The sequence below is a fragment of the Elephantulus edwardii genome, unplaced genomic scaffold (assembly GCF_000299155.1).
Source record: "Elephantulus edwardii isolate Elephantulus edwardi_28Jun2011 unplaced genomic scaffold, EleEdw1.0 scaffold00412, whole genome shotgun sequence".
Classification (NCBI taxonomy): Eukaryota; Metazoa; Chordata; class Mammalia; order Macroscelidea; family Macroscelididae; genus Elephantulus; species Elephantulus edwardii.
This window is the reverse complement of record NW_006400162.1, coordinates 1,004,738-1,018,101: the sequence shown is the minus strand read 5'-3', so window position 1 is coordinate 1,018,101 and position 13,364 is coordinate 1,004,738. Positions and strand designations below refer to the sequence as shown.

The following is a 13,364-nucleotide window of genomic DNA, read 5'->3' as shown; positions in this document are numbered from 1 at the left end:
ACTCCAAAAATAAATTTTTTTCTTAGTGGGTGATTTTTTTTTACATGAGAAGTTTTGAGGGGTTTATTATCTTTTATGAGAATTTTCTATTTTTATTTTATTGGAATTTACTCAAATATTCTTTATAACCCAAAACATGGTCAATTTTGTGATGGTATAATGTATATTTGAAAGATATATTTTCCTTAGGGCATAGGTTCAAAGTTCATTTATCTATCAATTTATCAGTCGATCACCCTCACTACTCTTGAGTCAGAACTGTGGATTTTTGCAGTTAAATCTCAAGGAAGGCATTCTCCTGTCTTCCTCTCCTTTGTGTCACTGGTAGATTTTAACTGCCGGGCACAACTCTTCAAGAGCTATGCCACCAGAGCAGCTTATCAATTATGAGGATCAGTCCTTCAAATCCTTGTTTCTCTCTTTGCTGACTCTATGTGCTTATTTATAAAAGAAATCTAGATAGATTTATTTTTAGTGATTTTAACTACTCTGTATATATATGTACAGTTTTTCAATTTGTAAGCTATCACAAATGCTTTTTAGATTAGGAAATATTTCAGCAAAGAACAAACCTATATAGAGTGCTATTTTCTATATATTTAAGCAAGGGTCAAGGACATTTTTCTCTCCTTTCCCATAGCCCATCTGTCACTTAGTGACCAGGAGAACTGATATGTGTTCTTCCAAGAGCATCAGAATGTTAGCTAATGAGTCGTTAGAACACCAACAAAAAAACCCAAAAACCCTGAGAAAACAAACCGACTGCTGTGCACTTTATTCTGGCACACAGTGACCCTCTACTAAGTTTTGGAAGCTGTAAATCTTTAAAGAAGGAAAGCCATGGAGAGGATAGTGGATTCGAGCTACTGACCTTTCTGTTAGCAGCCCAATATATTATATACTGTGACATCAGGGCTCTAACCAGAAAAACATCTGAGGAAGTGTAAGACATGGAAAAATGTAAGTCAGTAGATTGTCCATTTATACTAAGAATATGAATAATGTGAAAATTTGCATATGCTGACACTGTTAAGAAGAAATAGTTTAGAATGTAATTAAGGTCATTTAAATCTTATTGTCACTGGCATGTATATTTCTTTAAATGTCTAAAAAATTAAAAATTACTCATTAATAATATGGTTAAAACATTTGATGATAGTGGTCATTACTTGAAAGGTATCAACTCAATTCATTACCCTCAAATCAGAACTGACTCGCAGTTTACCCTCTTGTGGATTTTCAGAGAGAGTAAATTCCACAGGAGAAGATTGCTTATTTTTCTTCTGAGGAGCAGCTGGTGAATTTGAACCACTTGCCTCCTGGTTGGCAATGCAGCTCCTTACCCACTAGATCACCAGAGCTCCCTGAATAGGCATTCATAAATGCCTGTACACCTTGTGGGTTTAACTTCTGTGAGAACAACACTCAAATGTAATTATTCATTCTGAATAAAAATAAAGAGTACTATAAACAACAGAAATGACTACCTCGCACCAGTCCATAGTTGCTCCGGGATTGTTGCAGAGTTTTCTATAAAAACATTTCACATCTTGGTTCTTTACTTCTGGGCCAAAAAGCTCCTGTACTGCCCCGTAAAACTTGTCATAATCAATTGTATCTGCATTGCAACAAAATATAAGTACAATGTCATCAAATTGCAAGGACTTTATTGCATCTTTCATGGATCGTCCTATTTCTTAACCTTTTCCCCCCTTATTTCACTCTATTAAAACCAGATTAATTAGCATTTTCAAGATCTTTTACTTTGGCTAAAATATTAGAAAGTTTTTACTTTGGTGTTTTCTAACTCCTCCACTCTCCATAGCCTTTATTTTGATTCTTTTAAGAGTCTTTTTCAACAATACAAACATAAGCCAATTAATTCTCTATTATTATGAAAAATTCATAATAATGTGTGTGCCGGAAGAACAATTCTTGATGGGTTCTTTCATGCGCACACACACACACACACACACACACACACACAAACACACACACACACACTATCATTGATTGAGTCTTGATTTTGGCAAATTTATTGAATCTCTGGGTAAAATTATTGTGCTAAAATACAGTGTAATACATGTATGTAATACATGTAATACAAAACTTTTTTTCCATTTATTTAGCAAAAACATAATGAGCATATGCCAAAACAAAGTTTATGCTGGAACTGAATTTATAATGAAAAACTTCAAAGGTAAGCTTCCTGCTCTCAGGGAAGTTGTATTTAGTGGAGAAACAGCAAGTTAAAGAACAAATAAAATATTTACAGATTGTCCGAGTTTCTTTTAAAGTTGATGAAGAATTTTAGAGGCAGTGGTGATGACTTCATAGCACAGTGAACATGATCATTGTCACTAAGGTATATACTTAAAAGTGGTTTAAATGGCAAAATGTTTTGTTGTATGTATTTACCCCAATATAATTATTTTTTAAAAATTGGCAGATTGTGACAGGTAAGGAATTGAGGAAGATATTAGAGTAGTGATTCATTGTGTATAAAGTGAGGCAAGAATTGACTCAACAAAACTCAACAGTATTAAAATTAGTGCACGTTACGAACTTTGATGTGTATATGTTGTAACTCAACAGAAATTTTAGGCTGAGATGAGCTGGAGGAGGACACACAGGGAGCTCTAATAGCACTGCTTGACAGTGAGAAGGGAAGGTGAACTCAGGGACGTTCTTTCTGAAGAGGTGGGTAAAATTAAGCCAAGACCTGATAAAGGAGTCTTTCAAACAGAGGCTGTTAAGGTAAAGACCTTGAAGTTGGAGAGAAAATGCCATGTAGGTACTGAAAGGGCAGCCAGAATGGGCTTTGAATGGGTTAGAAGAGTGGTGTGAGGAGAAATTAGAGGAAGAGGACCACACTATAGGAGGAAGTCTTTATTTTGTACTCAATGTTTTCCAGGGAGAGGGACCATAACAATTTTCTACAATTGCAAAAAGTTAAGTAAAGGGTATATTATAAAAAGAAAATGAAAAAAAAAATCAGAATTTGGGAACTGCAAGCAGTGTAGTTTCACCAAGACCAAAATGAAACAACTCAACAAAAACACAAAATAAAAAGAATATAATGCACCAAATTAATCTCCTAGACATGAACACTCCACCTAACAAGAGCCTAAATATGCATTTTTCTCCACCGCACATGGGATATTCTCCAGACTAGATCATACACCAGCTAGGTCACAGCAAGGTTCAATAAATAAAAAACACCGAAATGTTACAAAGCATCATCTCAGACACCATGCTATAAGTTAGAAATCCACAACAGGTAAATCAAAGGGGGGGGGGGGGAAGGGTGAGAAATAAGTACAAAGAAACAAAGTAACTGCTTGAACAATATTGGGAAACAGAAGGAAGAAACCCCCATTCCTTCTTACAAATGGGAAGCAATACACAACATTCTGAAATCTGAAGTATGTCAATAGCAGTACTCATAGGATGATTTCTAGTAAAAAACACACATCAAAAAGAGAAGAATCAAAATCAACACCTGAGCCCACCGTCTCTGACAATTAGAAAAAACAGCAACAAGCAGAGCCTGCCATCTCTAGAAGATGGGAAATAATAAAGATAAGAACAGAAAAAAATGAAACAGAAAAAAAGAAATCCAATAGAAAAAATTAGCAAGCCTAGAAGTTGATTCTTTGGGAAAAAACCAAAAAACAAAATCAACAAGCCCCTGGCAAATATAACAAAGGAAAAGAAGATGACACAAAAAAAAACATGAATAAGGAAACGGATGACGTGACAACAGAACCAAATGAAATAATCAGGAGAGTAACAGAATACTATGAAGAACCCTCCCTTTTTCTTAACTCTCATCATTCTCAAGTCAGAACCAACATATCACTGACTCTCCAGCAGGTGTTCAAAGGCTGTAAATTACATGAAAAGAGTTTGTCTGTCTTTCCCCATTGAGCTGCTCATGGATTCAAGGATTCAAACCATCAGAGAAGTGTTACCTTTGGGTAAGCTGCACAACTCCCTTGAGATCACATCACCAGAGATCTGAAGAACTCTACTCTGACAAATTGAAATGGGCAAATTTTCTAAAAGTATTTCCCTTCACTCAGCTTGTTTTGCTGTTGTGTTGTTATGTGCCATTGAATCGTTTGCCACTCATAGCGACCCTATGTACAAGAGCCCTAAACGCCTTTTTATCCTGTGCCAACTCGCCATCTCAAACACACTCATTCCCACAACTCCACTCACAGAATTGATCCATCTCATAGAGGGTCTTCCTCTCCTGAGCTGTCCCTACACTCTCCCAAACATGATGTCCCTCTCAAAGGACCAGTCCCTCCTCACAACATACCCAAAGTATGTCAGACAAAGCTTCAGAATCCTTGACTCCAAGAAGCGTTCTGACTTCACCCTCTCCAGGACAAACCTGTTTGTTCTCCTAGCAGTCCATGGTATATTCAACACGCTTCTCCAGCACCACAGCTCAAAGGCATCAATTCTCCTTCTATCATCCCTATTCACTATCCAACTCTCTGATGCATAGCATGTAATTGCCCAGATCAGGCACACCTTAGTCTCCAGCCTGACGTCATTGCTCTTCAGTACTCTTGCGAGGTCCCTCACAGCTGACTTTCCCAATGCAATTAATCTCCTGATTTCCTGGCTGCCGGTACCAAGAGTGTTGACTGTGGAACAAAGTAAACTAAAACTGTTAACTATCTCAATCTCTTCACCATCCATACTGATGCTGCCAATTGACCCAGTGGTGAGAATCTTTGTTTTCTTGATGTTGAGCTTCAATTCTTATTGAAGGCTGCAGTCCTTGACCACCTGCAGCAAGTGCTTCAGGTCCTCCTCATTTTCAGCAAGCAGGGTTGTGTCATCTGCATAACGCAAGTTGTTGGTGATTCTTCCACCAATCCTGATGCCATATTCCTCCTCATATAGCTCAGCATCTCGGATGATCTGTTCTGCATATAGATTGAAAAGGTATGGAGACAAAATACATCCCTGAAGGACCCCTTTCTTGATTTTGAACCATCCAGTGTCTCCCTGCTCTGTTCTGATGACTGCCTCTTGGTCCAAGTATAGGTTTCACATTAGCACAATCAAATGTTCTAGGATTCCCATTCTTCTCAGAGTCAGCCACAGCTTGTTGTGATCCATACAGTCAAAAGCCTTTGCATAGTCAATGAAGCACAGATAGACATTCTTCTGATATTCTTTGCTTTCTGCCAAGATCCATCTAACATTAGCTATAATATCCCTAGTACAACAACCTCTTCTAAATCCAGCCTGCATATCTGGCAGTTCTCTGTTGACATATTGTTCCAAACGTTTTTGGATAATTTTCAGCAGAATCTTGCTTGCAAGTGATATTAATGATACTGTTCGATAATTTCCGCACTCTGTTGGGTCACCTTTCCTTGGAATGGGAACAAATATGGATCTTTCCCAGTCAGTTGGCCAACTGGCTGTCCTCTAGATTTCTTGGCACAACTTAGTGAGCACATCCAGGGCAGCGTCTGTTTGTTGAAATAAATCAATTGGTATGTGGTCATCTCCTGAAGCCTTGTTTTCTGCCAATTCCTTCAGAACAACTTGAAGTTCCTCCTTCATCACCATAGGCTCTTGCTCACATGTTATTTCTTAAAATTCCTCTGTGTCAACCAATTCCTTCTGATACAGTGACTCTCTGTACTCCTTCCATCTTCTTTTGATACTTCTTGGATCATTTAACATTCTACCCAGAGTATCCTTAAGTATTGCTACCCGTGGCTTGAATTTGTTTTTCAACTCCTTCAGTTTAAGAAACACTGAGCAAGTTTGGCCCTTTTATTTTCCGACTCTAGCTCTCTGTACATTTCATTATAGTATCTTGCTTTGTTGTCTCGAGCTGCCTTTTGAAATTTTCTGTTCAGCTCTTCAATTTCTTGGTTTCTTCCTTTAGCTTTGGCTTCTCGGCACTCTAATGCAATACTCAGAGTCTCATCTGACATCCATCTTGGTCTTTTTTTCTTCTTTCAGCCTTTGTAATGAGTTTTTGCGTTCTTCATGGATGATTTTCTTGATATCCTCCCAGAGCTCATTTCATCTACACTCAAGGCCTCAAACCTGTTCCTGAGATGGTTTTGAAATTCAAGTGGGAAAGACTTAAGGTCAAATTTTGGTTCCCGTGGACTTGATTTTTTTCAACTTCAGCTTGAACTTGCATATAAGTAGTTGGTGGTCTGTCCCACAATCAGTACCCCGCCTGGTTTTCACTGGGGTAATCGGGATGAGTGTGTTGGAGACAATGAGATTGGCACAGGACAGAGCAGAGTTTAGAGCTGTTGCTACGAGTCGCAAGCGACTCGACGGCACATAACAACAACAACAACATTGAGCTTCTCCAGCAAGTCTTTCCACAACTGTAATCGATTTGATTCCTATGCATACCATCAGGTGAGATCCACGTGTATAGCCTGCGTTTATATTTCTTATAAAAGGTATTTGCAATGAGTAAATCATTGAATGTGCAGAACTCTATCATTCTATCTCCAGCCTCATTTCTCTCACTGAGCCCGTGTTTTCCAGCTACTGATCCTTGTTCCCTGTTCCCAACTTTTGCGTTCCTGTCACCCATTATTATGAATGCATCTTACCTATTTATTAATTTTTACTCCCCCTTCCCCCCCCCTTTCATCTCTGTCAACCCTCCAAGATGGACTCTATCTGTATATAATCCTTTTTATAGCTTTCTATGTCAATGGTCTCCCACTATAATTGTAATTTTGTGACTGAGTTATCTTACTTAGCATAATTTGTTCCAGATTTATCTCTGTTGTTCAGTATTTCATGAATTCTTGATCATTTTTGGTAATGCCATTTTTGTAATTGTTAGATGCTATCCAGTCAACTATGACTCATAGTGAGTCTATGAACAATGAATCTTAACCCTGACCTATCCTGATGACCTATCATCATCTCTGATACATGAGTCCATTAGTACAGTACATTCCTCATGCATATCTCTCCTGATTTTAAACCATTCAGTATTTCCTTATTCTGTTCACGCAGCAGCTTTTTGGTCTAGGTTTTGTATGAGTACAAGTAAATGTTCTTGGATTCCTAGTTTTCTCAATGTTAGAAATCATTTGTAGCACAAGACAGGAAGACCCTCGATGAGATGGGATTGACTCAGTGACTGGGATAATGGGGATAGGTGTGTCAGAGACAATAAGGTTGGCTCAGGATAGAGCAGGGTTCAGCGCTGCAGTGTAGGGTCATTTTTAGTCGCAAGTAATGAGATGGCACATAACAACAACTACAACAACAGTAAAATGCCTTTGCATAGTTAATGAAACACACATAGACATTCTATAGTATTCTTTCCTTTCAGCCAGAATCCATCTGACATCAGCAAGGATATCCCTGGTTGCTATGGCCTCTTCTAAATCCTGCTTGAAATTCTGGAAGTTCTCTGTCAGTGTACTGTTTTAGCCATTTTGGGATTATCTCCATACAGTCCTCACCTTCTTGAATTATTTACCTAGCACGCATATAGAATAGGTATGAAAAAAGCATAAAACCCTAACAAACACCATTCATGCCTGTAAATAATGTAAAATCCCTGCTTCACTAAAAAAAACCTTGTGTTGAGTGTTAGGAAGACTTTACAGTATTGGGCATATAGTTTTAGTTTGAACAAAGCAAATAGAAAAGGATATTGGAAGAGACAAGATACGAAAGAATTCTTCATTTTTGGCTTTGCTTTCTTTGTCATGTTGGGACTACACTGAGGGGCTCCGGAGGTGGTTAGAGTATTTGGAAAAATGGTAAGGTTTTAGAATTAATACAGAAATAACTAAAGTAGACCAAATAACAACAAATGAACGCTTTTTTGAGTAAATTAGAAAGCCCTGTCAAGCCCACAATCTACTAAGAGCATATCTGAAGTATAGGAATCTAACAGCAACACTAGGACATTAAGTGACTTAGGCAGTTTACTTATCTGTACTCTGTTGTACAACTAAAATAGGATATTAGCTACAACAGTCTATTAAACTGCAGTCCTGCTGAGGTCCTGGTGCTGAATAGGAGACTGTTCTGCTTTCCCTTCGAATCTTTGTTGATGCTGATGTTTTGGGTCATTAAGAGGCTTGAAGATGTGTGGGGAGTGGCTTATGACTCCTGCAAAAGCCTGAATAACCATTGTTCCCTTACCCACCCTTTGAATAAAATTCTGTCCCCACTTTTGGTGTCTCTTTTTGGGCTGGAGAAGGGGGTGGATCAGAGGCCAGCAAAGGAAAGTCTGCAGAGATTACAGCATCCTGGAAGACCTCCCCAGCTAGCTCCACTCACACACACCCAAGCCTGGCAGCTTTTGCCTTGATTTATATGCTCATGAAATGTGCTCTGGTTGGGATGAGTGAGAGAAGGAGGCTCAGTTCTTCCTTCTGCTAGTTCCATCCCAGATGCCTCTATGGTCTTTCGGTCTCCAATTTCGGTAGTCCTCTCTGTGAGATTGCACCTGTAATTACCCCAAGCCTCTGAGATACCCTCAGTGAGACTGTGAAAACAATCTTCTCTTCCGGAGAATTTGAGCTTCTCAGAAATCATTCAGTAAAATCATTATCATGATCTTTATTAGGGTTTATTATTGTTTTACCACTCTACTATATAAAGATGCTTTGAGAAAGCAAGAGTGACATCCATTTCCTAAACAACATGCCTCTGAAAACTATGAACTTTGAGAAACAACGATAGTTCTAGAAAGGCTTCAGGTCTTTTGTTCATTCATAGGTTTGCTATGATTCGTGCTCGACTTGACGGCAATCAACACCACAACCACAGTTTATTAAAACTGTCATGAGAATAAAATGAAATTACTTCAATTAAAGTGATTTGTAATTGTGAAACACAGCTCAGTGAGCTAGATGGAGTCTGAATGCTGAAATTCAACATTTTCCTTGTAAGTGTATATCTTAGGATATTAAAATATGCTTTCACATTGGCATGCTTTCCTTGCTCTTCTAACCAATACCAGGATTTATGCTGTTAGTCTTTTCCTCTGCATTAAGCCATGCTTTTTACTGTTGTCCTGAGTGGCCTGAAGCTGCACACTCTCTGATTCCCCTTAACCCTGACATAGCTTCAGTCCTGCTGTGAGATGTATGCTGCTGACACTCCTGCAAAGTCACTGCCCACTGCATTCCTCTTACTTCAAGACCATTCCAGCCAAAGGATTCCAGTCCACACAATGAAATCAGAATGAGTTAAGAACATTTACCTTTTTATCAGGAAAGTCCTTTTGGCTTCATGATACTTTAAGCTACTTTAAAGAAGTTCATAAATTTTGGTTTGTGCTTTACTAAGGGAGTTCCAGACCAGAGTGTGAAGCATAAAAATGGTAAAGCCTACAAAGAAGTCCTTAGATGTCATTTAATCCAGCCATCTTATTTTACTATTAAGATACTAAGGTTCAGAGAACTGGAAAAGGTACCCCAAGTCACCGTAAGGACGGAATTAAAACTAGAACTCAGACCACCAGGCTCCTCATTAAATGTCTTAGGCTTCTCTCTGGTGGCTAAAAACACTTGTAAGTTCTAACCAGGAGACCCCAATTAAACTGCTCTGTAATCATTGGTCTTACCTTCTTTTTGTGTAAACACACCAATTCTTTCATCTCTTTTCTGGGCCGATGTATGTTCAACCAACCTTTCAAACCCTTGCAAAGCTGCCATGAAATTGTGAACATGATGTGCAAAGTTGAGATTTCGCTTTTCTTCTCTCTCATCCATAATAACATAGGAAAGCTTTTATTTCTGTACAGAAATAACGATGTAAAACTGCCAACTTGGATAAATCTTCCAATTATTATAATGTAGCCCAGCTGTCTTAATTTTTGTCCTGGGTCTCATTACTTTGATCTTAAAATACTATCCTCTTGGTGGGCATAAGACTTGCCCCTAGGATGCTAGAAGGGAGGAAGGATATCTTTGGTCTCATGCATTTCATAGAGGCAAACATTTCACTAAAACTCCTGACTTCATAATGTTACCAGTGCCCTCACTTGGTATCCACTGCATCATAATGTCTCTGTACAGCCTATGTCCTTCGTAAGCAGGAGACACAATTCCCATAAATTGGGTCAGTATTTGAGTATACACTGTCTGAGAACTAAAAAAATTGAACGTTATTTTCTCTTCCCTATGGTCCTTCTCTTGGAAGGAGGAGTGACATCCACTTCCATAATAGCTTGCCTCTGGAAACCCTATGAACCTGAAGAGAGGATGAAAGGCACCCAAGCATCGAGGACTCTCCCTCATAGGGTCGCTATGAGTCGCCTGCAACTCGACGGCACTTAACAACAACAACATGATCTTTCTCACTTTAAATCTTTTTACCTTCTCTAAGATGCTGTGAAGAATAAAGTTCACAATCATACTGTACTTGAACTTCTAAGAAAAATGTTTATTTTAACATCTGCAATTCCTACCACATGAAGACCTTAAGAATAGTCACAGAGATGTGCACAGAGATTTAATCTCTTTAAAAGGTCCCATGCATCACTTTTATCCTCTTTAGATTGTGCATTTCTGCTTGCATTTGGCAGTCTTTTCATACCTTGGATTAGAGCTTCTAAGCTTAATCCCAATTTGTTTTATGAAAGTTACGGTTTTGGGCTTTACTCACAGGTCTCTGATTCACCGTGAATTGGTTTTTGTTGATGGTGTGATATGTGGATCCTGTTTCAGCTTTCTCAGGTGGAAGTCAAGTTTTGCCAGCACCATTTGTTGACGAGGTTATCATTCCCCCATTTGATAGCTTTGATTTCCTTGCCAAATATTAGCTGACCATAGATAGCTGGGTCTATTTCTGGGTTCTCAATTCTATTCCATTCATTGGTCTATGTCCCTGTCATAGTACCAATACCACGCTGTTTTGGTTACCACAGCTGTGTAGTAGGTTTTTAGGTCAGGGAGTTCTATGCCGCCAACCTCGTTTTTGTTTTTCAGAAGTGTTTTTCTTATTTGGGGCCTCTTGTCTCTCGAAATGAACTTGATAATTTCTTTTTCAATCTCCTTGAAAAAGGAATTTGATACCTGGATTGGGATTGCATTGAACATGTAGATGGCTTCTGGTAGGATTGCCATTTTCACCATATTGAGTCTTCCTATCCATGAACGGGGCACAGTTTTCCATTTCTTTAGGTCTTTTATTGTGTCTTTCAGAAATACTTTGTAGTTTTCTTTGTATAGGCCTCTTGTATCTCTAGTTACGTCCACTCCCAAGTATCTCAATTTGTGGTTGGCTATCGTAACTGGTATTGCTTGCTTTATTTCCATCTCTGAGTTCTCTTTTTTACTGTAGAGGAATCCTATTGATTTTTGGATATTGATCTTATACCCTCCCACTGTACTAAACTGGCCTATTAAAAGAAAACCTGCAGACTGGTAACAAACATTTGGTAATTACATCTCAGACAAGAGTCTTACAAACAAAGTTTACAGAATACTCTTGGGCCTTCACAAGAAAAAGACTGATAACCCAATTACAAAATGGGCAAAAGAGATTGAAAGAATTTTCACAGAGGAAGATATTTGGATGACAAACAGACACATGAAGAAATGCTCCAAATCACTGGCAATAAGAGAGATGCAAATCAAAGCCACAATAAGGTACCATCTCACTCCAGTAACAGTGGCAAAGTTTTACGGGGCAGCAAGTAATAGATGTTGGAGAAGATATGGCGAGAAAGGAACTCATACGTTGTGGTGGGATTGTAAAGTGGAGCAAACATTCTGGAAGGCAGTTTGGCACTTCCTCAAATAGCTGAACATAGAAATTCTATATGACCCAGCTATTCCATTATTTGGAATATACCCTGAGAATATGAGAATTGAGGCACAAACTAAGATTTGTACAGCAGTGTTCATAGCAGCGTTATTCACCATCGCAATAACTTGGAAACAGCCCAAAGGTCCAACCACAAACAAAAGGATTGAGAAATTATGGTACATTCACACAACGTAATACTATGTAGTACGCAGGAGCAATAACTTTGTAAATTCTTACCTAATTTGGGAGGGACTGGAGAGCATGATGCTGAGTGAACTAACTCAGGCCCACAAGGATAAATATTGCATAAGACCATTATTATAGAATGAGTATAAGGATCCAGGAGGGGTGGGAGAGGCTGGAAGTAGAGGGAGGTGGATGTGTGCAGGGGGAAGAGGAGATTAATCATTGGGTTGTACAATTTGATGGGCGGGGGTGGTGGTGTTTGTGAGGGAAATTGAATTTGTTCAAATTTGTATTAAAATTTTGTAAATAAACTAGTAGAGGGAAAAGTATATATTTTGTACATCAAAAATATGATGTAAAAATATTTTTATGATTTTGAATTTTGTCCTACAATTTGTTTCCACTCATTCAGGATTTCCTCATTTTGTGGTCCTTCTCAGAATCTGGGTACCATCTATTTCCTCTGGTCTCAGGTTCATGAAATCTGTGATTCACGCAGTCCATGAGCTCTTTGGGCTTATTGTTTCCCGAGTCTCTGATTTTTATTCTTCTTTGCTTCACACAGGGAGTAATCAATAGTTGCATCTTAGATGATTCCTGAGTGAATTTCTTGTTACAGGTTTTCAATCTATGAATTACCTCCAATAATATCCTTCCTATGAGGCAAGGATTCTGGGGCTTCGTCTGACATACTTTGGACATGTTGCCAGGAGGGACGGGTCCTTGGAGAGGGACATCATGCTTTGGAGGGTGGAGGGTCGTCTGACATACTTTGGACATGTTGCCAGGAGGGACGGGTCCTTGGAGAGGGACATCATGCTTTGGAGGGTGGAGGGACGGCGCAGGAGGGGAAGACCCTCTATGAGATGGATCGATTCAGTGACTGGGGTAATCGGGATGGGTGTGTCAGAGGCAGTGCGGTTGGCGCAGGATAGAGCAGGGTTTAGGGCTGTTGTGCATAGGGTCGCTATGAGTCGGAAACGACTCGACGGCACATAACAACAACAGAGTTATTTCTGATTATTTGAAATGCAAATTTAATGACATCGCTTGCATTTGGACGATTTTAAATGGGTACATTTTAATTTTCTTTTTATTTCTGTCATTTTATTGTTTCATAATTAATGAACACTGCATTGGAACAGATGAGGGGAAGAACTGTCTGAAAGGCATGTATGACTATAATCTGGAATAAGAGGTGCATTGCAAAGTAAATGGGGGTGGGGAGGGAAGAAAATGTGCAACAATGAATAAATAAAAATTTAAAAGAATAAAAAAAAAGAAAAGTCAGAGAGAACAAAAATTTTTCTCCTTTCTTTATCAACTGTGCTTCAATTAGAAGAACAAAAAGAGCCAGGAATGGAAAAGTCATAGTTTAT

At 38.8% G+C, this 13,364-nt stretch overlaps 1 protein-coding gene across 1 annotated transcript in view; it reads right to left on the bottom strand.

The window, feature by feature from the left end:
- WDR64 (WD repeat domain 64) overlaps positions 1–9,758 on the bottom strand; it is a 195,162-nt gene extending 185,404 nt beyond the window's left edge. The window contains exons 1-2 of the mRNA XM_006902445.1: positions 9,611–9,758; positions 1,488–1,618 (exon numbers count right to left, since the gene is read on the bottom strand). Of these exons, the coding sequence (XP_006902507.1) occupies positions 1,488–1,618; positions 9,611–9,758 (279 nt within the window). The remainder of the gene's footprint in view (positions 1–1,487; positions 1,619–9,610) is intronic.
- Positions 9,759–13,364: the final 3,606 nt, after the last annotated feature.